This window comes from Prenolepis imparis, unplaced genomic scaffold, assembly GCF_030444845.1.
Source record: "Prenolepis imparis isolate NDT839.2.m4 unplaced genomic scaffold, iyPreImpa1.0 SCAF_14, whole genome shotgun sequence".
Taxonomy (NCBI): Eukaryota; Metazoa; Arthropoda; class Insecta; order Hymenoptera; family Formicidae; genus Prenolepis; species Prenolepis imparis.
This window is the reverse complement of record NW_028141172.1, coordinates 57,639-82,604: the sequence shown is the minus strand read 5'-3', so window position 1 is coordinate 82,604 and position 24,966 is coordinate 57,639. Positions and strand designations below refer to the sequence as shown.

Genomic DNA, 24,966 nt, shown 5'->3' with positions numbered 1-24,966 from the left:
CTCTTTCAATACTTTCACGTGGCTTAAAAAAGATTTGTTATCTCTCGTCATAAATATATGACATGAAAAAATATTTAATTGTTGATTGATACCAATAGATTATATTAGGGGGGAACTGGGATATATATATAAATAAAAAATACATGATACATGGAAAGATATAATTTATTCTGTGCAACCGGGCGTTACCTTCGGTGCACTTTTTCAACGATAAAAATTAAAATTTTATGTGTGTGTGTGTGTATACATATATATATATATATCGCTGGTCAATAGATCATCACATTGATTCGCTGTACTGTCGTTCATTTTCTAGAAATACATTGCGATTAAAAAATATGTATATATATGTACACATCTGTAACATGTATATATATACACATATCTGTACATATATTTACATGATTGTTTCTGGTATCATACGTCTGCAAAATATCCTAGTAATAAATCCCAGTAGTGATCACAAAGTGGCATCGTCCATGAAGAATTGCTTCGACGATACTACTTTGGCAATACTTGAGTTTAAACCGCCAAAAAAAAGAAAAAAAATATATATTTAATCGCGCCAATTGATACGTCGCAAGACAAAATACGCAATAGAGAGCAACTTTCTTGCGGATCTATATGTTACGGGCAAAGTCCGCAAGTTGTGCAGAGCCGACATCGCCCGGGCAATGTCGGCTCTGCACAACTTGCAGACTTCGCCCGTAACATATATACAGTTGTATAAATCTATGATATGTCATTATTTAAAGGAATAAATTATACCTGCGCATAAACTTGCAATGTAATTTTTACATCAAGAAATCTAATTTTTCTTAAAAACGAATCGTCAAATTCTAATCTTATGCATAAAATAGAACATGTATTGTGTCATTTCCTAGTTGCATGACGCGTTTCTACGACGAGCGAAGACGAGCGCAATCACGAATGTTATAGCACCGATGAATTTTTTATAGTTAGACTATATAGATAGAACGTGGCTGTGCTTATATAGTACCGTTTGTGCCGCTTCGCTATTATCGTATCAATTATACTTGACGCTTGCAGCGAAAAATATCCACCTACATGTATAATTTTTCACAACGCAAAATAGCACCTGCTTAAAACACTAAAAATAGGAGATATGCGGTATAACATTACGCGTAATCGTAAATATTTTCTGCGAATATTAATTGCGAATGTGTCGTGTTACGCAACGATGAACCTGAGAATAATTTGTCAGGATTTTAAATGTTATCATAAATAAAACGCGCAAAGGCGTTTAGGTAAATATACATATTTCGGTAGAGAGGGGAAAAAGTTGGATCAAAAATGTTTTTTTTTTTTTTTTTTTTTTCCCCTACCTATTTGGATTTTAGCTCCGCTCTGCAATTTATTTTCACAGTCAAAGTATATATACATTTGCACATATATTCGCGGTTCAATCGTAAATAATTAACGTCTCATTATACTTTATTTTTTAATACATTTTTTCATTATAATTAATGTACAAATATTCTAAAAACTTTGGCGAATAAAGACGACTATCGTTCGACATTAACAATTAATTTTTTAATTTTTAAACACGTGCCGATTTTGAAACTAAAAAGTTCATAATAACAAAATCTCCCAAAATCTCTGTATCATTCACAAGCACCATCTTTGCATCTTGATTGTCTTTACACACGAAAAATTATCAAAAATATAAAAAAAAAGCTTAGTGAGTTGTGAGAACGCTTAAATTGCGTTACGCTTAAATTACCGCTTAAATATACTTGGGCGCGCGGTACCGCATTAATTATTACGTCGATTCATTACGATAATACGATATTGCATTTACTATTGGATCGCGAATTTATCGCTAGAATTAACTTACAGTATCAATAATATGTATGTAATAAATTTAAGTAACGCTAATTTCCCTATATCACGTTTTGAATTTGCTACGAGCATCGATAATACAAAACGTTTTAAGTACAAAATGTAAAAGTACAACCGGCCTGATTATGTCATCGTCATCTTTTTGTGTCATGAGATCATGATAAATATGCAATCTCTGAATTAATTTTTAATTAATGTCCCGCTGGTAACTCGATAACAAGGAATTTTTGATTGCAATTTTTCAATTTTCAGAAAAATTGTTTTCACAATAGGTTTTTTATTCCGTTTCGAGAGGTTTCTGTTGCTTGTTTGTATAATATACATATGTATAGAAACAGAATATATTAAATGCAAAACTATACAGAAACTAATATATATAGATTGCGAAGATGTGCAATATTCCCTTTTATAGGGATGCTATCGATAAAATAGTCTCGAAAAATGATGGTATTGGAATTGTGTGTAAGTAAGTGCTTCAAAAAGTGAATACAATATCTTCTCATCTTTCGATATCCTCGATTTGTCTCCTACCAAATAAAGGTGTGCGCGATTAGCGCGGAATGTATAGTAATTAACGAACGGAACTAACTTCAATTGAAATCTGCTTTTGCAAATGTCGCACAAGTCAAATGAAGCAAACGTGTCGCGATACACCGCGCTTTTTCCAATTAATACTTTGTATCTTACACAGTATCTTACACAGTATCTTTTAAACTTATCCAACGTACATGTAAAATTGTGATTCATCAGCGTCACTTGGTAAGATTTACATAGCGCGCGCTCTGTCAGGTGGAATGTTCAATACTTTTGAAAGACGCGCGCGAAAAGTGGCCAAACAATGAAAAAATAAAAAGTTAAATAAATATTTTCTGTACACGAAATTATACATGTAATGTGAACCAAAGTATCGCTGTGTCAACAATAGAGCTAAAAATAACGCTGCTTATCTAGGATTATCTTTTAAAAGTAATTTGCGGAAAAATGTAAAACGTCCGTACGCAACACAAATTGTTTTGTGTTACGTATATGCTTGGAAATATTAGCATGATCAAAAAGTCTGGTTTTTTTTTTGTTAAATTTTTCTAGTATAAGACAACGTATAGGAACAAACTTTTTTTCGATCAATCTAATATATATATATTATACTGTAAGATAATCTCGCGAGGATGGACGACAGGGCAAGAGATAAAGGAACTTTAACGCCTTTAAGAATGTCGTGCAACGGGATCGCGACCTTAAAGTTTCGGACCCCGTTCGACGACCTCGTTCGTAGCTTATTCACATAGAACAAGTGAAGCAGGTCGATTCCCGAGTTGATTCTTGAGCTTGTCTCGTATAAACCTTCAGCAGTTGGCAGTGTACTCTGTACGTAATACAGACACATTTAGCAATTTAGTGTAAAGTTTAATTTGACTCTCATTGTCAGATAGCTAAGTGCTTAAAAAATCTCAAGTAAAGTACTATCGCGTAGAGAGAATTTTCAAGATGCTATTATTTTATTAACGCCTTCAGAACTCGTAACAAGACACATACCCGTATTAGCTCGATTACTATAAGTAATATCGATAAATATAGCTTTCAATTAATTAATCCAAATCTTTTAGACAAAAAAAATCTTGAGACAAGTTAAAATTCCGATTGTACACACATACATTGAAGGATTGAGACATGGATCAACACAATACGTGTGCGTACTGATAATCCGGATGCTATCGCGTGTCGTTTACTCGCCTGATTTTCACATTAGTGTTGTCGAGCACCTCACCGTCGCAGTTCCATACGCTGAGCCGAGAGTTGGAACGGACTTGGTTCACCTCGTTTTCCAATTGCGGTGTCGGCAGAGCGCGGAATGTGAATTCTCTCGCTCGATAGACCTCGACAAACGGTAGCTCGTACTGCAATAAAGATCAATTTTTCTATGCTTTACATACATGTTTAAAAAATAAAGTATATTATACTGTAACGTAAATAATTTGAACAATTTTAAATAGTGCAATCCTGATATATTCTAAAGTATTTTATAATTACACACCGTGTAATCAAACGTAGTGTATATTACATTATAATTGCGAATTGAAAATAATTTCATATATAGTGTGTAGTTTTGAATATTATCTTATAATAACGAAATATTATATCGTTTACTAGATTCTGTGAGAAAAACTTTGTGTGTTTTATATAAAAACGACAAAATAACGATTTAATTTTTGTTATAATTTCAACTGTCTATTTCTGATTGGTTATCTATAAGTAATAATAGATTTAGCGACCACACAGTCCGTTAGAGGGTCAAGTAGAAAAATGAGCGATCAATTGACGATCGAATAAACGATATTGGCATACCAGAGTCTTTCGTTTGCTGGACAATCTGAGTAGTAATCTGATATTGTTTATCAGAGATGTGTGTCGAATTAGAATGACATCTACGCAGCCATCACCTATGTGACAATGAGGACTAAAGCCCATGGGACTTCTCGAGCAGGCGCAAGACACATTCGCGCCGTTGACCATGAAAAACTTTCCACTGACTGTCACCCATCCTTCTCGCGAAAGAAAAAGCATAAAGTTTTTATCCAATTTTTCAATTATTATATATATATATATATACAGGGTGTCCGGTAATAGTCGCATCAACCGTCGTGTGTAGGTAGAGCTAGTTAAACCGAGTAGAAAAGTCCTCTACCATTTTGCGATATTCTCAATAATAAGAGAGAAATAAATTAAAGAAAATCAGCCAATTCGCGCGATGATAAGCGTGCGGCGAGAAGAGACAGCCCACTCGGGGGTCCAGAGTTAGCGCTACTCGTATGGAGTTACTGTCTTTTGTAAAGCGCTCCTCCCCGCTTCATCGCGCGCTTAGCAACCGTGTAACATTATACTGTTTCTTTTCGCCGCATGCTTAGTAACGACATAAAACTGGGCTGTCTCTTCTCGCCGTCGTCACGCGAATTGGCCGATCTTTATTAATTAATATCTCTCTTATTATTGAGAATATCGCAAAATGGTAGAGGACTTTTCTATTCGGTTTAACTAGCTCTACCTGCACACGACGGTTGATGCGACTATTACCGGACACCCTGTATATATATATATATATATCTATTATATATTCAAGTTTTACTTTTATTAATTTTTTAACACGTACTGGCGATTTCCTCATCGGGAATGCTATTGTGCATGTGTTGCAAACAGCGTGAACAGTTTTTCATACATCTGGTGCTACTGGCAGGATGACACGGATCCGACAATAGCTCGATCTCGCCCTTGTAACCCTTATTCGCTATTATTTTTTTAAACCCTAAAAAGATGTAATTAATTTAATATTAAATATTTTATGTTCTCAGAGTGTGTAACATGTTATTATTAATTAACATGTAAAAACACAGTGATTACACACACACACACACACACACACACATTAGATTATCTACTTTTCTCATATTTATTAAATTGATATAGATATAGATTAATTAATTAATTAATGTGGATAAATATGTTACTTTATATAATTCAAGTTTTAGACTTTGTATAAAAATTTTCTCCAAATGTTATATAAATGAAATGACGGAAATTTTTAAACTTTACCGGACCAATCGTATCTGTGAGGCCCCATCCAGCGAAATTTCTCACTATCGCGAATTACGTCGCCTAGATAACCGTAACTGAGCACGCTAGCGTATAATCTGAGCAAGGTGCGATTGCTGTGGATCGACGAGATGTCCAGACCGATCGAATCACCGAAAATGATGTGTATAGCAGCGGTCTGCACATCGGTAGTACCGTGCAGGCTGTAGGCCACCGTATCCGTGCTACCGCTGGGTATAACGCCGACGGGCAAAACAGGTCTCGGAAGTCTCACGTCGGGATCGTTGGGATCGATCTGTTGATCCTTGATTGCTCTTAGAATCAGCCCGTTGAACACCTCGGCGAACGTGCCGTCGCCGCCGATGCACACTACTGCCTAAAATGCGTCGCGAAAGAGTAGCTTGAGAATAACTTGAAAATTGCTTGGAACGATTCAATATGAAGCAGTTTTCCATTTATGCATGTGTATGTATGTATATATTCAAAAATTTATATAGATCAATTTTTTTTTTATTTATGCGGTATTTTATATTTATCGATTTTATTAAAATTGAAATTTCTAGATTTACGCAATTTTCCAGATTTTGTAATTATAGTAATATAAATAATAAATATATAATTATATACATTTATAATTAGTATAAATTTACTTATATAGATGACTTGTGTGTATACACTTGTGTGTACACTAGTCGGGTATTTTATATAATATATACGTATATAAATTTTTTTATTTGCACTTAGATTTGTATAAACTCTGCGCGAAAGTAACATAACACATTGGCCTTGCAAGAACATGACTCACATGTAAGTCACTCAAATCGGCCGTCAGCAGAACGTCACGAATGTGGCCAGCCCGCTCGGTGACCATCATTTTTGTCTCTATACCAGCGATGGTCATGAGTGACTGCACGTCCTTTTCCCAGATTTTGACGCCTTTCTTCTTACCCCCTATAGGATTGATGAACAGCATCATCTTTCGCGGTCGATACGTAAGACCTGAAACAATCGGCTACAAATAAAATTCGATTTTTAATTCTTTAAACTCTAGGAGTTTTCTTATTTAAATATTGAAATTTTCAAAATTTTTAATATTAATCATTAAATCTCGTGCGGCAAATCAAATTTGAATTTTAGAAATTTTTTAAATACATTTTTAATATAAGACATGAAATTTCAAGTGGATATTAGGGGCGAATTATCGTTTAATTAATTGATCAAAAAATGTATACGTTTCTTTTCTACATGCGCACGCGCATGCACGACCATTTACATACATGTACGAGGGTTGTCTGAAAAGTTTCCGACCTAACAAAGATACAAGACATTTTTTCTTCAAATTAATTTTTATTTTTCTACATAGTCTCCTTGTAAGTCTATACACTTCTCTCAGCGATGCTCCCATCTCTTCAACCCGTCCAAATAATACTCGGCGTCTTTCTCTGCAAAATAGTTGTTTACGAAGATGATGGCCTCCTCATTCGACGAAAATCTCTGTCCTCCGAGCGCAACTTTTAGCTTAGGGAACAAAAAAAATCGCTTGGGGCTAGATCTGGTGAGTAAGGAGGGTGGTCAAGCAGTTCAAACCGTAATTCGTGGATTTTCGCCATGGCAACCGCTGAGGTGTGAGACGGCGCATTGTCTTGGTGAAACAAAATTTTTTTTTCTGCAAATGTGGCTGTTTTTCCGCAATTTCTGCCTTCAGCTTGTCAAGTACTGATGCGTAGTATGCTCCTGTAATGGTTTTTCCTTTTTGAAGATAATCGATTAAGATAACTCCATGACTATCCCAGAAAACAGTTGCCATCACTTTCCCAGCCGAAGGAACAACCTTTGCTTTTTTTGGAGCCGATTCTCTCTTCGCAGTCCACTGTTTTGACTGTGTTTTTGTTTCTGGAGTATAATGGTGTATCCAAGTTTCATCTACAGTAATTAATCGGCGCCAAAACTGATTTATTGCGCCTAAACTGCGCCAACAGAGCGTTGGAAATGTTCATTCGAACACGTTTTTGGTCCAAAGTGAGCAAACGCGGCACCCAACGCGCGGACAGCTTTCTCATGCCTAAATCTTGATTCAATATGTGACAAACACGTTCTGTGGACATGTTCATAGCCTCTGCTATCTCTCTAACTTTAATTCGACGGTTGTCTAGCACCATTTGGTGAACTTGAGTGATATTATCGTCAGTGGTTGCAGTTTTTGGACGTCCCGAACGTTCATCGTCACCCAAGCTGGTACGGCCACGTTTAAATTCAGCAGCCCAAAATTTCACGGTGGTAAATGATGGTGCAGAGTCCCCGTACACAGCGTCCAACTCGTCTTTGATTTGCGTAGGCGTATTGCCTTTCAAAAACAAATATTTAATGACAGCTCGATACTCGATTTTTTCCATTTTCACAAAAACACTCACATCGACTCACTCAAATGATTGTCAAACAACAACTGCGCGTCCAAAATGGCTGAAATTTTGGTGAGTACCTTTCAAAGCATGCGCAAACACATTCCCCAACTTTTGTTTACGAGTGCTGCCATCTTCATGTTGAGGTCGGAAACTTTTCAGACAACCCTCGTATATATACATACACACACACGCATATTTTAATCGATTTTATCTCTTTAACAACGGAAATGGGTCGAGTAGATTCGAAGGAAAAAACACTTTTAATCATGCAAACTGTCGATCGATCTTTTCTATGCAACGTAATGTCGATAATTGAATGGGTTTTTTTCACGAAAATGGCATTGTGCGCGAGCACGGCAAATCTTCAGATCAATACTACAAGGGTAGTTTAGAGCGCACCCATCCTGTTTCCTTGGCATTTATTAAAACACAAGACGTCCCTCATTCTCTCTCTCTCTCTCTCTCTCTCTCTCTCTCTCTCTCTCTCAAAAATATTTTACAATGACTAGAACTCTCGAATATCGACCAGCATCTCACTTTTATCTGTCTTAAAATGCATTTTCGGGCAGTAAACATTTTTTTAAAAATAATACAACATTGTTAGTGCCTTGAACTTTTTAGAAAATGCTGAAATATGCTCAGTACTATACAAAAAACATTTTATATAAGCCGGAACTCCGAGATTTCGCCCAGCATCTCACCCTCTCTAAGTACACGACGCTAAAACAGTATTAATTTATTTAAAAATAATTCGACATTGCCAGTGTCTAGAACTCTTTAGAAGTATGTCCAGAACTATACGAGTAATATTATATATAAAATTGCATGAGAGCAATTATTCAGTAGTGAGCAAACATAGAGTTGAATTTAATCACGATTTCGATTGGGATAACCCGATTATCTTACATAATGAAAAACACACCAGAAAAAGAGAAATAGCTGAGATGTTTTATATAAAAAAGTGTAATAATACCCTTAACCTACATAGAGACACAGAGAATTTAAACATTATATACGATAAGGTTATTAAAGTCGTTTAATGTTTGTTGCTCTAGGACTTAAATATTCATAGTTACTGATTAGTTATGTCATAAGACACACGTATTATATTTATTATTAACTATCCTAACATCGCATATACCATTTATATAATGGCATTTCATTTGACACCGTAAATAATACATCTTACTGTAAGTTCTTCTATACTTTTGTATCCAATCATAACCATGCCATAATACTGTATGTTTAAAATATTGTAATAATTGTTTCAGTTCACATTTGATAATGACCTAAACCTAAGGTCGAAACGTTATGAATTTTATCTAATAAATGAATTCAATTTAGTCCAGTTTTTGGTCGTCATTACAAACCTCCTTCTATATTCTTTACGACTGGCGAATTTTTAAAAAATATATTTATATTATTTTTTAAAAAAAATATATATTATTATTATATTATATATAAACCGAAACTCCGAAATTTTGTGCAGTATCTCACTTTGCGATGATAAATTTTTTTTATTATAGTTTTTTTTCCCTGAACTCTTGACAACTCATGCCCAGGATGTTGAACTCGTCGGAATATTGCTCCCTTACGCTGAAAGATTCGAAATTCGATGAGATGCTGTTAAGCCATACGAGAAGTTAGCATCTCATTTGTTTAGAACGCGATTTTATGTGTAAATCAATTGAACTATTGTTAAAACTTATCAGAACTCCTAGAACTATGCCGGATGCAAGTAAATTTGAAGAGAATTTGTGAGATGCTAACAATTGAGATGCTAGGTTCACACTGGTTTGCTTTGGTGTCTTGATTTTTGTAAATCTCTCAAATCTATATTTTTTTAAGGTTTATATCATTATATTTTCTCTTGTAACATTTTTCACATAGCTCCAAGTGCTTGTGTTATTGAAATTTTAATGATTTTATTTATAAAAAAATAATATTGCGTGCGCGCGCGCGCGCGTGCATGGCGCCGCAGTGATATCGCAGTGACTAAACGAGAAGCAATAAGTTTTTATTATGAATTTTTATTATGAATTTTTATGCGTCACGTTGATTTCTTATTAGTTTTTGATTAATTATTTTCCTCATGCAATCGTGCTTTTTTTGCAACTTTTTGCACCTTTTTTGAGCAACTAAATGGACGAGAAAATTTCCAGTTATTTTTTACAGCCAAGTAATAAACAAAGTTTTTTTATCGTTTACGCATGTCGAACGAGTCAGCTTCAGATATCGCTAAAATAATAAGTTGCAGCCTTGCATTTTCTTCGCCATCGTAAGCAAAAGGTATTTCTAAATGTTGCATATTTTTTCAACGATTAAAGTCGACCTTTTCTTTTCCTAAGAAAAATATCGTTGAGCGGTAGAGTTTTGAATGACGACTAAATTATTTTGATAAAAATAAATATTCAAAATTATCCTCTGCCCCTCCCCTTTTCTCGTCATCACACTTTGTTCTCTACATACACGTACGTACATACATACATACATATACGTATACTACATATTTTCGTAAAGTTTCAAATAAATTTTACTAAATTCAAAGCGACGATTGTAAAAAAATAATTGCGCAATTAGAGCTCACCTAAAAGGTGATTTCGAATGGTTTTCACCCACGAGGCAATCTGTCTGGGATCCGTGTGGCTCATGGTCACGCTGTGATGTCGCCATTTGTTCTTGGATCTGCGAACCGCGTAGTGCAAAATGAAATTTGTCGGACAAACTGTGGTCGACGAGGTCGGTTGTTTCTCTTTAACGCTCAAACCCGGTATCCAGTCATCGCCGTAGCGCACCGCCAAAACGTCCGTCAAAGGTAGCGTCCATCTGGCTGGAGAAAAGCGAAAAAAGAAAAAAAAAACTATTATTACGATAGAGATCTTATAAACAAAAAAGGGGCTCGTCTCAAAACTATCGTTTTGTCTATTGTGTCTGCTAGACATAAATTAAAAGTGTATGCGTAATATGGGTATTTTTGTATTCTATTTTTCTTTAATCGTGATATTAAAAAATAATCTCTAAAACATGTAAAAAAAAAACGTTATATTATATCGCGTAATATCGTGTAATATCGGTGGATATTACGCTCAACGAATATGTATATAGCAGCACACACTTATATATATAGTCAATTGTCAGATAAGTATCTCGTTAAGGGGATCCTAGTCGGATCCTAAAGTTAGTTCTGTCGGTACGGCAGAACCAACTTTATTATTTTGGGATATCTTTTTATTGACTATACAGATCAATAAATCCTTTTCCACGATTAAAGTACTTATAAAAACGGACCGCGTTAGCTATAATTCCATATATAAATCATATAAAAATCAAAAATTACAGTTTTGTTATCGGCTTCTTACATGTCAGCTCGTAACAATACTTATTTAATAAAAATAGTTCTGCAGTTTATCTGTGCATAAAATATAGTATACGCGATAGGGTTAACATGAAGAAATATTAGTAAACAATAAAAAGTGAGATTGCAAGTCTAATAAAAAAGTTATATATTAAAAACATTTTCACGCATATGTGTGCATACGTGCATATGTTGGATATGTGTGGTGCTAACCTATCGTGTGTATATGTGTATACGTGTATATGTTTGGATATGTGTGGTGCTAACCTATCGGAGTTCGATCATCCGACTAGGATCCCCTTAAGGTTCGATAAAACAGTGTTGAGCCGATAGCTTTCCAAGGAAAGCATATGTTATATTTGATAATTATATAATATTTGACTTGTCAACATTTTATAATTTCTGCTTATTTTTACATTAATAATTATGATTCACTTGAAAAATGCTTGAATTAATTATGAGAGAGAGAGAGAGAGAGAGAGAGAGATTTTATACACTTTTATTATTATTATTATTATTATTATTATTATTATTATTATTACACATTATCATATTTTACTATATGTGTAATATTATGTTTCTACTATATTAGTAAGACTAAAAGTAAAAAGTGCAATATGCGCTTTGTAAGTGAATAATGGAGAGAAAATGGAGAGACCGGACTTTCGATGTGTGCGTGTATGTATATATATACGTTGCGCAATATTTCTCGTTACGTATATGTATATAGAGTACAGGTGTATGCGCTTGCTTCTCATTGTCAGAATGCAAGAAAGAAGCGAATCAAGTTAACTTTCTGAAGGAGGAATCTCTCGAGTCCGCAGGTGTATTGTCTTTTCGTAAGAATCCAAATAAGTAAAACTACTGTTCGACACACACACACACACGTACACACACATTGCTCGTATATAAAATTCTCATTTTTTTGTACTGTCTATAAAATTCTCATTTTACGTATATATAAGTTGGATTATATTTTATTTTTTAATATTCTGTAAAACTTAATCGACATTAACATAAATTTTCCAAAACACATAAATGTAAATTTCATTATCATTATTAGTTAATAAAAAAAAAAAAAAAAAAAAAAAAAAATAAGATTGAGCTTTAAGAAAATAGATGATAAGAAAATTTATTTCCAACGCTTGATGTATTTTTCTTGCGACATTTTTTAACATGTAAAAGCAATGCTGCAGGATTTTCCTTATCTTACTCTAACTCTCTCCTTATTGTTGCCGATAAACTGCGCGACATTGTTAGAAATCAGCTTTTATCTCGCGCTTATCATTTGCCAAGGCAATGTTTATCTCGACGAATGTCGAAGGTAAGCGATGACGTTATGTGCAATGATTAATCAGTCACAATTTAGGACAGTTTTTCTCGGTGCAAGTACAAAAACTTAATAATAATAACGTTGCATTAACTGCGCATCATTATAGCATTACATTATTCGGAATTATCGAAAATTACTTTTTTAAGAAGCGTGCGAGTCAAAGAGATATGCCATGCACTTATCTAAAACTGGTTATAAACATTATAAAAAAATTTCACACAAAACTTTTTTTATAATAAGAAAGAAGGACAAAAACGCAGGAAAAAGATGTAGAAAACGAATACATGGAAACAAATTTTTATGCTTTGTATATTTATCTTATACTTTTTCTGTTTATATTTATATACTATTTTATACTTATATCTTTGCATATTATCACAGGCTACAAATAATATATTTCTAAATTAAATTTTGACTTCTTAATTAATAACATTTGTTAATAATATTGATATTATTATACATTTATATTTTTCGTTATATAACATATTAAATTAATATTATCTAGTATGCGCGCGCACCCGTACACACACACACACACACACACACACACACACACACACACACACACAAAAGATGCTAATTGTGTAAGTAATTTTTTTTTATTGTAATTAATTTAATTTAAAAAATATATGTCTAGAAAAATAATAAACTCTAAATAATATGATATATAAACAGTAAAAGATTTTTATAAGGTACGCAATAATTTAAATCCTTTTATGAAACATTGGATCGATTTAACGAGTCATCATATCAATCAGCAAAGATATGTACTGTATATACGCATACACATGCATCACAGTGTGTACGTGTGAAATATATATTTTTAGCCGGCAATTTGATTTCTCGCCGTTTTATCACAGAGATTCGTACGAGTCGTACCTCTCGAAACAATATCGAACACGCGATTGCTATATGCCTATCACATGCCTAACGAGCAGTTGTTATTGAGGATCGATTCGTTGACATGCGTAATATCGCGTGTATCGCGATCGACCTTATATGAGACAGCATTTGTTTCCTCGTATATACTTCCTCATGCTAAGAATTCAATGCCGACCATAATTCTTGATAAATTTCTCTTATAATAATAATAATAATAATAATAATAATAATAATAATATAATATAATAATAATAATAAATTTGTTTTGTAACAAAAAAATTGGCAACGATATGTAATAGTTAACGTTTTAATAATAATAATAATAATAATTGATTGATAACGTGTGATATTACATAATATAATGTTGATGGAAATACAAGATGGAAGATTACGGAAGACAATACCAACGTATCACTATATACGCGAGCAATTCGGTAACAATTGATTGTTGTAATTTTCACCGAATTAAGATTCTGCATAAACTGTTTAAAAAACTCAATCGTCGTGATTCAGTTTTTATCAAAAATCAAAGGCAAACAAGTTCTGTTTTTCCCCTAAATAAATGCGACGAGACAAGTCGCGGGAGAAGGAGAAAGCAATCTCGTGAAATCAAGGAATTTTCGCGCTTCCTGCGCACAAGAAATATAGACAGAACTTGGCGCATAACCGTATGCGTTTCGTGCTTGAGAATCGAGTCTCATTTGCGTGTACATTTGTGTTTACATTAATGTTTATACCTCGAAATGTTAAGAAGCGTTTCGTGTATCATGCAGACATATACACAAGCAGTTATCCTCGACAATAGCACAAAGATGACGTAGAAAAAAAATATGCGAATTTTAAGGTGGCAGGTACAAATTAGTTACGTGACTCTGTCCGAGTAATTGTTTTTGCATAATTGAAATAATTTACTGATCGACATACTCTGTTAGTGTATCTCTTTACATTTTACATAATTGAATCTATACGCGCGCGCGGGTGTGTGTGTGTGTAATTATTATTATATCATATATTAACATTATACATGGTAATTTTTCTCCACGGCAATTTTTACTATAAAAATTATTCAGAATGAGATTAGTAATTGGAAAAATTAAAACTTTTGCGAAACAATATTCAAAGAAAATAAAATGTGCGCCGTATATAGATCGCAAATAGATGCGCTGATATCCCATTGTATATATGTCTATGCCATAAGAAAGCTATGCTTGATCGCTCGCAGGCAGGTTTCTCTTAACCAGAGTAACATATAATATAATATACCATCGCGAGAAATACCAATGTAAAAATATACGATTGCTGAACGACGAGAAGTGAAAGACTGCAGCTGCACGCCTCGTGCACCTTGCGCGCGCGACGACATTCCGCAGGACCGGTGTTATTAAAGGGTCGTCGAGTCGTGTTATCGCGATGACGCGAAATTAGCGACACTATTTTTCATCGATGGTTTATCTTTTACGAATCTTTCGACTCTCATAATACGCAAGCACGAGATTGTCTTATATAAATCTTTATGATCGAAACAAAGGCCGTTAGAAATGTTAATGCAACAATCAACTTGGAATAATGATATGACGTCATTTCGCGTGCGTACGCTTTATGCTTTATGCATATGTGCATGTGCATATATATATATATATATATATATATATATATATATGTATAAACTAACTAATGCTTATTTAATATTTTTAATTCAATTACTTTGTTGATGCAAAAAGTTGAGAAATTATCAATACAATTGTCGGATATTTATTCTTTGTGAGTAGCTGCTTGTGTATTTCTTTTTCGCATGCTGCACGAAACGTCTCTTAGTGCGTTGCAGAGTTGTGGACGCGGTTGTTGTTTAACTACGCCAATGAGTCACAAGGACTATTGGTTGGTGAGACCGAGGGGAGACGAAAAAGCGAAGGAGAGAGAGGGGGGAGAGAGAGGGGGGAGGGGGAGAGAGAGGGGGAGAGAGAGAGAGCTTAAGACACAGTTGTAAACAATTCGCATAAAATATATCATAATACCGTCCGCCAGGAAAGAGAGAAATTATCGCTATCTTATATTTAATATTCATATAGCGCGCGAACGAGCACGAGTACGCGCTCGCATAAGGAAATGGAACAATATGCAAATCGTATTCGCAAGGACGAGAACGAGTATATCGACACGTGTTCTCGTCTACGTGAGTCGATCGCCGAAAATTTGTTAGTATTCCTCACGTCATTCTTACCTCTGTCTCGTAACACTATATATGAATTATAAAATAAATCTATAAGCGACATCACACATACGTGAGGACTTTGGTATAAGAAAATATCATTTAATTACATATTATTTCGTTTTTATGCACAATTGAAGAAGAATTTTGTGAGAATGTATGCGCGCGCGCGCAACAAACCAGCTGATCAGCGTTTCTATAAAAACTTGAAAAGATAAATTTGTATTTAATTTAAAATAAGTATCTAGTATTATATATAAGTTCTTGGAAAAGTGGTATAAAATAAAAATGCCGCACTCGAAATCTCGATTGATAATTTTCAATCTTGGCACATATAGTCAGAAGCGATTGGGGATGCGCAATTACAATCAGATAAGCACAATTTTGACAAATGATTTAGAGAAGAAAGTTTTCTTTAATCTTTTCAATAACCTTATACAGGGTGTCCCGGGAGGAAAGGTCACTATTACTCTAGGAGGTGATATAGTATCGGTCATTTTAAGCAAAAAAGTTTATATATAATATAAACGAGAGTGTCCTATTCCGAACGATTTCCGAGATAATTTAAATTTAGTGCGCAATATTATTACGCCTGAAGAAAGTTTATTGTTGATTGTGTTGTATTGGCTGCGTTGCAAAATTCACTGCCAGTACTGGAAATCTATATACGAGGGTTGTCTGAAAAGTTTCCGACCTCAACATGAAGATGGCAGCACTCGTAAACAAAAGTTGGGTAATGTGTTTGCGCATGCTTTGAAAGGTACTCACCAAAATTTCAGCCATTTTGGACGCGCAGTTGTTGTTTGACAATCATTTGAGTGAATCGATGTGAGTGTTTTTGTGAAAATGGAAAAAATCGAGTATCGAGCTGTCATTAAATATTTGTTTTTGAAAGGCAATACGCCTACGCAAATCAAAGACGAGTTGGACGCTGTGTACGGGGACTCTGCACCATCATTTACCACCGTGAAATTTTGGGCTGCTGAATTTAAACGTGGCCGTACCAGCTTGGGTGACGATGAACGTTCGGGACGTCCAAAAACTGCAACCACTGACGATAATATCACTCAAGTTCACCAAATGGTGCTAGACAACCGTCGAATTAAAGTTAGAGAGATAGCAGAGGCTATGAACATGTCCACAGAACGTGTTTGTCACATATTGAATCAAGATTTAGGCATGAGAAAGCTGTCCGCGCGTTGGGTGCCGCGTTTGCTCACTTTGGACCAAAAACGTGTTCGAATGAACATTTCCAACGCTCTGTTGGCGCAGTTTAGGCGCAATAAATCAGAGTTTTGGCGCCGATTAATTACTGTAGATGAAACTTGGATACACCATTATACTCCAGAAACAAAAACACAGTCAAAACAGTGGACTGCGAAGGGGGAATCGGCTCCAAAAAAAGCAAAGGTTGTTCCTTCGGCTGGGAAAGTGATGGCAACTGTTTTCTGGGATAGTCATGGAGGTATCTTAATCGATTATCTTCAAAAAGGAAAAACCATTACAGGAGCATACTACGCATCAGTACTTGACAAGCTGAAGGCAGAAATTGCGGAAAAACGGCCACATTTGCAGAAAAAAAAAATTTTGTTTCACCAAGACAATGCGCCGTCTCACACCTCAGCGGTTGCCATGGCGAAAATCCACGAATTACGGTTTGAACTGCTTGACCACCCTCCTTACTCACCAGATCTAGCCCCAAGCGACATTTTTTTGTTCCCTAAGCTAAAAGTTGCGTTCGGAGGACAGAGATTTTCGTCGAATGAGGAGGCCATCACCTTCGTAAACAACTATTTTGCAGAGAAAGACGCCGAGTACTATTTGGACGGGTTGAAGAGATGGGAGCATCGCTGGGAGAAGTGTATAGACTTACAAGGAGACTATGTAGAAAAATAAAAATTAATTTGAAGAAAAAATGTCTTGTATCTTTGTTAGGTCGGAAACTTTTCAGACAACCCTCGTAGTTCACGTTATGTATACTATATATAGATTTCCATCAGTACTGCGGCAATGAATTTTAGAACACAACTCATAGAAGTGTTATCAGAAAAGTGTTGGCGGTAGAATTTTTGAAAATTTATTATATAAACTGTAAAAAATACTATCTTTTTATGTATTAAAAATTTTATTTGTTAAAAGTATGGTGTCAGTTTACATAGGTGTAAAAAATGTCATTTGAACAATAAATTAGAAACAAAGTAGGCGTATAGTATCTCTTTCTTATCAGTAATTTTGCCACTGTACATTCAATAGCTCTATCTCGGAAATCGCGTTCGGAATAGGACACTCGTGTGTTTATATGAACTTTTTTGCTTACAATGACCGATACTATATCACCTCCTAGAGTAATAGTGACCTTTCCTCCCGGGACACCCTGTATTAAGTTAACATTTTTTTCTTCGTAATTGTCCTTTTTAATTATTTTGAGCTTTTTTCTGCGTTTGAGCCTTTTTTCGACTATTTAATATTCAAATAAATTTTAAATATTCAAATAAATTTAAAAAAAGATATATTTTATCTTCATTTCGTATTATAAACTAATTATTTTTATAAAATAGAAAATAATTTTTATATAAAAAATTAAGCTATTTTATTTTTAATTATATTCATTTTAAATTATTTTAAGTTATATATCTCTTTATTTATTTTTTTCTTTATTTTCAACGTGTGGAATCAACATCCAGGTAATATATTTAATTCGACTTTTAACATAGAATATTAAACTTTGTTACAATATTGCGTTACGAATCCGCATTTATCGCGAAAAAGCGCGTCTGAAAATTGAATTCTGCCTTCTGATATATGCAACTATTTAACATTGCAGCAATTTTAAGGACAACAATTCTACTTGTTTCTTTGATTTCTCTCTTTTTCTTTTCTTTAATCGCTTTCGCGTATATTAATCACGCGGTAGTTAATAAATTAAAGAAAAGAAAAAGGGCATGAGATGATATATATACGCTGCTGGCGCAATAAGTATAGCACTACCGCAAAAGATGCTGTACCAATGGCAGATCAAGGTCAGACACAATCGACATGTAGCTTTTACCGTGCATCACACATTTAACCCGCCGTCACATACCGGTCCACCTTGCGAGAATTGTTTGAATTGTATTAATAAGCGCGCATTAGTCTTGAGGGCAATTGACCTTGAGAGAGAGAATGAATGAAAGACGTTTATTAGCTGCAGTAGCTACATAAAAAAAAAAATACATAATACATAGACATAAATACCTAATACATTTACAATTTTACTAGTTATAAACCTACTACGCATTTGCTTTTGCTTCTCTCCCTTTCGTTACAATATACTGTGCGAACTTCTTTCTAAAGCTTTGCACTTTTTCTTCATTTTTTATCTCTATTGGTAACGCATTATACATTTTCAACCCTTCATACAATAACATTTTTTGTTCCTCACTAGTTTTACATCTATCAACATTTATATTACCTGCTTGTCTAGTACCAACTCCTACATGTTTCACTACATGTATTTTATTTTGCAGATATTTCGGACACAAACCTTTCATAATTTTATACACAATTATACAAACATTATATTCTATTCTCTCTTGAATTGACATAAAATGCAGCGCCTCCAACATATCAACTATTTTTACTCTTCTCTTGCACCTAAGAATATTTCTCACGCCTTGATTCTGTAATTTCTGCAAATGTTGTATATTCGTCTTACTAACACCTACCAAAATTGACCCACAATAATCAAACATCGGAGCAATAATTACCTTATATAATATACATCTCATATACGCTGATATATCCATGCCAATTCTTCGCATAACATCCAATTTCGCTCCTACTTTTTTACTTATATAGTCAACATGCTTCGAGAAATTTAGATTTTTATCAATAATTATTCCTAAATATTTAATTTCTGTCACTACTTGTAACTCCTTAGATCTTAACTTGATTTTTATATTTTCCTCGTTAATTTTTTTTCTAACTCCCCTTATTAACATAACCTTTGTTTTTTCCACATTTACACTCAACTTATTTATCTGTACCCATTTATCAACTACCTCCATTTGTTTATTTAAGTTATCATTAATTTCCCTTGTTGAATACCCTGTTGTATATATTAATGCATCGTCCGCAAACAATCTTATAATATTTCACAGTTATCATTCGCAATCTCTACAATATCATTTATATATATTAAAAACAATAACGGTCCCAAAACCGACCCCTGCGGTACCCCTAACTCAACATTAATAGAAGCCGATAATATCCCATTAAACTTTACTCTTTGACTTCTATTTTCCAAATAACTTTTGAACCAACTTAACACTACTCCATTTATCCCATACCATTGTAACTTCTTTATCAAAATTTTCCTATCAACTACTTCAAAAGCTCTTTTTAGATCCAAAAACACTACTCCTATTATTTTTCCTTCACCTATATTTCTCTTCCATTCCGATAAAACCCACTGTAATGCAGTTTCACACGAATGTTTCATCCTAAACCCCGATTGACATTCAGTTAACTCATTTTTTTTCGAAATATTCTATTAGTTGTTTCTGTACTATCTCCAATACTTTTTCATATACCGGCAATTTATTTATTGGTCTGAATTCTTCGATTTTATTCGTTCCTCGCACCTTCGGCATTGGAACTACTGTTGCTTCTTTCCATTCATTTGGAAACATTCCTGTTTCCAATGACACGTTAAATACATGACAAATTTTTTCTGCCGCTACTTCAACTACACATTTCATTACCTCTACATTTATACCTTCTTCTGTACCTGCTTTATTCTCCAATTTCCGTACTATTATATGCAATTGTTCTTTTCCAATTTTTTCAAATACTTCCCAAACGCTCTCACTACATTTTCTATTCTCTATATCTTCTACATAATCTTTACTACTTAATAACCCAATACTATCGACAAAATAACAATTAAATATATCCGCCATTTCCTCTACCTTGTAAATTATTATATTTTCACGTTGTATCTCTCTATATTCTTTATTACTTCTTTTTCCTTTCATCAATTCCTTTAACACACTCCACATACTCTTTGGATCCTTCTTATTTTTGTCAATCTGTTCTTCTAAATAACCTCTTTTCGCCTTTCTACAAATATCCAGTTTTATTTCTTAGCTGTCTAAATACTTCCCAATCCTCTTTACTTTTGCTTATACGAGCTACTTTATGTGCCTCATCCCTTTGCTTTATCATCAATTAAATATCCTCACAATACCAACACTTTCCCTGCCATTTTTTTTTAAAAACTATTTTCTTCAATGGTGCCATTACATCAAGACATCTAATAATCTCCTTTACCATTAAATTTGCTAATATATTAACACTATCTCCTTCAATCACATCCAAACCTACCCATATCATTTCTTTAAATTTCTCTCTATCCATTCGCTTATAATCTCTATATATAATTGTTTTATTTCCGTCCACATACTCATCTAAGTTCCAATATACTACTATTGCAGAGTGATCCGTTATCTTGGGTTCATGCCATACCTCAACTTCCATTTCCATATTACCAAAAACCAAATCAATCAATGTTTCTGAATTTAGTACAATTCTTGTTGCTTCTTTTGCCAATTGTCTTAGTCCTAATGAATTCATTACTCTAACTAACCTATTTCTTGTATAATAATTTACACTCATATCAATATTAAAATCACCCATTATCATAACATTATCACTCTGCATTACATTTATACATATTTCCTCCAAAAAATTTATAAAATTACCATCCCTACCATTCGGTGAGTGGTACACTATCATAATTATTCCTACATAATCTTTATCTTTAATTTTTACTGTTATTGTCCACCAATCTCCGTCACATCTTTCAATCCCTATCATATCAAACCTAATTCCTTCCTTTATATACAACACTCCACCTGTTCTGCTCGACTCAGAATCACATCGTACACATACATATCCATTAATGTTCAATTCATGTTCCTCTATCTGTTTTGTTACATGAGTTTCTGTAAACTCTATTACACCAGGTTTATACTTTATTATTAATTCATTTTCTAATTCATCTTTATGTTTCAGAAATCCCTGCGCATTTAAACAGATTACTTTACTTCTATTCTTATTTACATTTGTTGATTGCTATATATTATTAGATATAGTTCTTTCTCGCTGTTTCTCTACCTCTTTTTTAAAACATGGACAATTCATATCATACGCCGAATGATCAGTCTTCAAATTTTTAATCCTATAACTCTTAATTTTTTCTTCACAATTTATACATTTCTTTATTTCACTATTACATTCCTTAGTCGCATGCTGATTTGCACAATTTCCACACGTCTCTTTTTTTGTACAATCTCTCGCAAAATGATAATAACCGCAACACTTATAACACCTTATAATCCCTATATACTCTTGTACTTTGCACATGTTCCATCCTATTTTTAGTTTCTCCATTTGCAGAAATTTTTCTCTTGTCTCATTATTCACTTCCGCTATTATCACCGTCTTTTTATAATTTACTTTCTTCACTTTCCGTATTATCTTCCCCTCGATAATGTCCTTCTGCATTCCGTTTTGTTCTTCTATCTTCTCCCAAAAAATCTGTTCATTTTCACAATCTTCATTGTCAACATCAAATATTCTCACTCTCGGTTTCCTTTTCTTTGGTACCTGTATTTCATATTTATTTCCCAAATCCTTCACAACTTCTTTCTTCAGCTTCTCAGCTTGTACTCCATTTTCACATCCAACTACAATTGCTCCTCCTGTCACTTTTTTCATTTTTGTAATTCCCACTCCTAATTTTATTATATCAATTTTTCTGACATCTCTCTTTGTATTCTCACTTGAATTGTTCTCTTCTCCATCCTTAGGTTTAATAACCAACACTGATTCTGCTTGATTTCCTTTCACAATTCCACTATAACTCTTGTTTATCTCTCCTTTTTCTACACTTGTATTCACCACTTTTTGCAATTCATCTTTCATTTCTTTATTAAAATTTACTATCATCCTCTTCACTTCTTCCATTTCTTTTTTCAAATTTTCTGAGAGAGAGAGAGAGAGAGAGAGAGAGAGAGAGAGAGAGAGAGAGAGAGAGAGAGAGATGCAAGCATACACAAAATTCACGTTTTAAACATTTATTATTATTATTATTATTATTAATTTCACAAGTTTAAAAAAATGTGCCTGTTCGCGAAACATACAAGTCACATTAAAAATATTTTATGTAACGACTTTTTTATTTATTTTTCACAAGAGCTGTGTTACGTCACGTTCATTAATTCCGATTCTGAAGTAAACTAACTAGTTCTTAAATTAAATATTCAGTTTCCTATAAAAGAATATTGTACATATATGTACATTGTCTTGATAAACAATAATATATTTAATGTTAATTATATAAAACTATAACACAAATTAATTAATTTTAAAATAAAGTAAAAATTTAATGTTCTAAAAATAATGTATTTGTTGATGTTAATTCCAACCACTAGCGGATCCTGACGTCGATAATGGGGGGGCAAAATTATATTTGATTTCATGCTTAACTTTTACTCCAAGGATCAACGCGACGTCAATAGCTCTTTAACGTTTGTTTTTCTTATATCATTTAAATGGATTGAGCAAAACTGTTTCTTTTAATTTGTAAGGGGGGGTACCCCCCCCCCAAGATCCGCCAGTGATTCCAACTCTTAACACGAGTTAATTAATTCTGAAATTAAATATTTAATTCGGAAACTAGGAAGAAATATATACTTTCTTCTTAATTAATGGAATAAAAGTCTAATACTAGTGTGCGACATTTATTTATTCTTGAAGAAACTTAAGTTTTAATAAATGGATTCTTTTAATCACATTACAAGAATTAAAATCAACTCCACTTTAAAAAATATAGCCTTCATATTTAAATATTCAATATTGTTGTTACGATCAACGCGACGTCAATAGCTCTTTAACGTTTGTTTTTCTTATATCATTTAAACGGATTGCGCAAATCTGTTTCTTTTAATTTGTAAGGGGGGGTACCCCCCCCCCCAAGATCCGCCAGTGATTCCAACTCTTAACACGAGTTAATTAATTCTGAAATTAAATATTTAATTCGGAAACTAGGAAGAAATATATACTTTCTTCTTAATTAATGGAATAAAAGTCTAATACTAGTGTGCGACATTTATTTATTCTTGAAGAAACTTAATTTTTAATAAATGGATTCTTTTAATCACATTACAAGAATTAAAATCAACTCCACTTTAAAAAATATAGCCTTCATATTTAAATATTCAATATTGTTGTTACGAAGAAATGTACGCTAATAATTCAATTCAATATAACAATTCAATTAATCTCTATTCTATTTTTATTTTCGAGGGAAATTTGCTCCAAGAGAAATTTTGCTATCGGAAAATATAAGATTGAATCCATATATTAATTAAAATACAACCTTGATCCAATTCCTTTCGTGTGATTACCTTCGCGATACCTCACTCCTGAAAGGCGGCAATCAAGACACGAATCCTTCGTCTATATAAACTCTCAACAAGACTTCTCCGTAAAAATGTTCCTGCGCGTCAAGATGAGGAGCAAATCTCACTTACTATAAGGCGGCCGTTCGGTTTCCCATATGAGCGTACCGCGATGTAGGTACACGCGGCATCGCTTCTTTTTCACAACGAAGGTGTTGAGTAGCACCGATTTCGAGGCACAGTCGTCAGCGGAGGCACCGGGAATATCCTGCATCATGTTGAGGCCACTTCATCGACAGGAATTAGGAATGAGGACAACGTTTCAGTGAGAATAACGATGCCACCACCACGACGTCATCACGCGACGATGACGCTAATAATTCATTCGCTGCGATGTGCCAGCGAAATTATCATCGTGAATATCGGCCAAAATGTGTTGCGAGCTCTTTCACTGCTGTCTCGCGCCGATCGATCGCACACAATTGCTATTCGCTACACATATTCGAACCATTCCGATCGGACGCGCGAGCGAGACTGATTGCGAGAGGAGACTGCGAGAACCGAGAACTGAGAACGAGATTGTGAAACCTCTAAGCCGTCCCGCACTCCGCGCCCCCCGCTTCGGCTACGACCAACGACCACACTAAGATGACGCGCGCGCGACAAGACGAAAAGAGACGAGTGACGAGACAAGACGAAAAGAGACGCGTGACGAGACGAGACGAGAGACGAGAGACGAGACGAGACGAGACGAGACGACGAATGCGAACGGGCGCTCGGTACGCATGCACTCTAATCATTTGTACATACAATATAATTCGTTTTGTGATATAAATTTTTACTTCATTATTTAATGCTGTCAGTCCTCTCCCTCTGCTTATACTAGCGTCGTT

The 24,966-nt window shown here is 34.2% G+C and overlaps 1 protein-coding gene across 3 annotated transcripts; it reads right to left on the bottom strand.

Annotated features, from left to right (window-relative positions):
- Positions 1 to 147: 147 nt before the first annotated feature.
- Positions 148 to 24,781, bottom strand: Cerk (Ceramide kinase). 3 transcript variants are annotated; one of them, XM_083054513.1, is made up of 8 exons: positions 24,206 to 24,773; positions 10,438 to 10,680; positions 6,254 to 6,447; positions 5,449 to 5,824; positions 5,009 to 5,161; positions 4,207 to 4,403; positions 3,629 to 3,758; positions 148 to 3,226 (listed from the first exon to the last, which is right to left on the bottom strand). In XM_083054513.1, exons 1-8 carry the CDS (start codon positions 24,348 to 24,350, stop codon positions 3,207 to 3,209), a joined length of 1,458 nt encoding a protein of 485 aa, XP_082910639.1. In that variant the 5' UTR covers positions 24,351 to 24,773; the 3' UTR covers positions 148 to 3,206. The 3 variants fall into 3 exon arrangements, with proteins under 3 accessions (XP_082910639.1, XP_082910638.1, XP_082910641.1); XM_083054512.1 differs by having other exon boundaries at positions 3,595 to 3,758; positions 24,206 to 24,768; XM_083054515.1 differs by lacking the exon at positions 10,438 to 10,680 and having other exon boundaries at positions 3,595 to 3,758; positions 24,206 to 24,781.
- Positions 24,782 to 24,966: the final 185 nt, after the last annotated feature.

Coding starts and splice junctions, on each gene's coding strand:
- Cerk (XM_083054512.1), bottom strand. CDS start 24,350: ATGATGCAGGATATTCCCGGTGCCTCCGCTGACGACTGTGCCTCGAAA. Junction 5,162..5,448: donor TCACAGATACGATTGGTCCG/GTAAAGTTTAAA, acceptor ACATCTTTTTAG/GGTTTAAAAAAATAATAGCG. Junction 4,404..5,008: donor TCCCGATGAGGAAATCGCCA/GTACGTGTTAAA, acceptor TTTCGCGAGAAG/GATGGGTGACAGTCAGTGGA.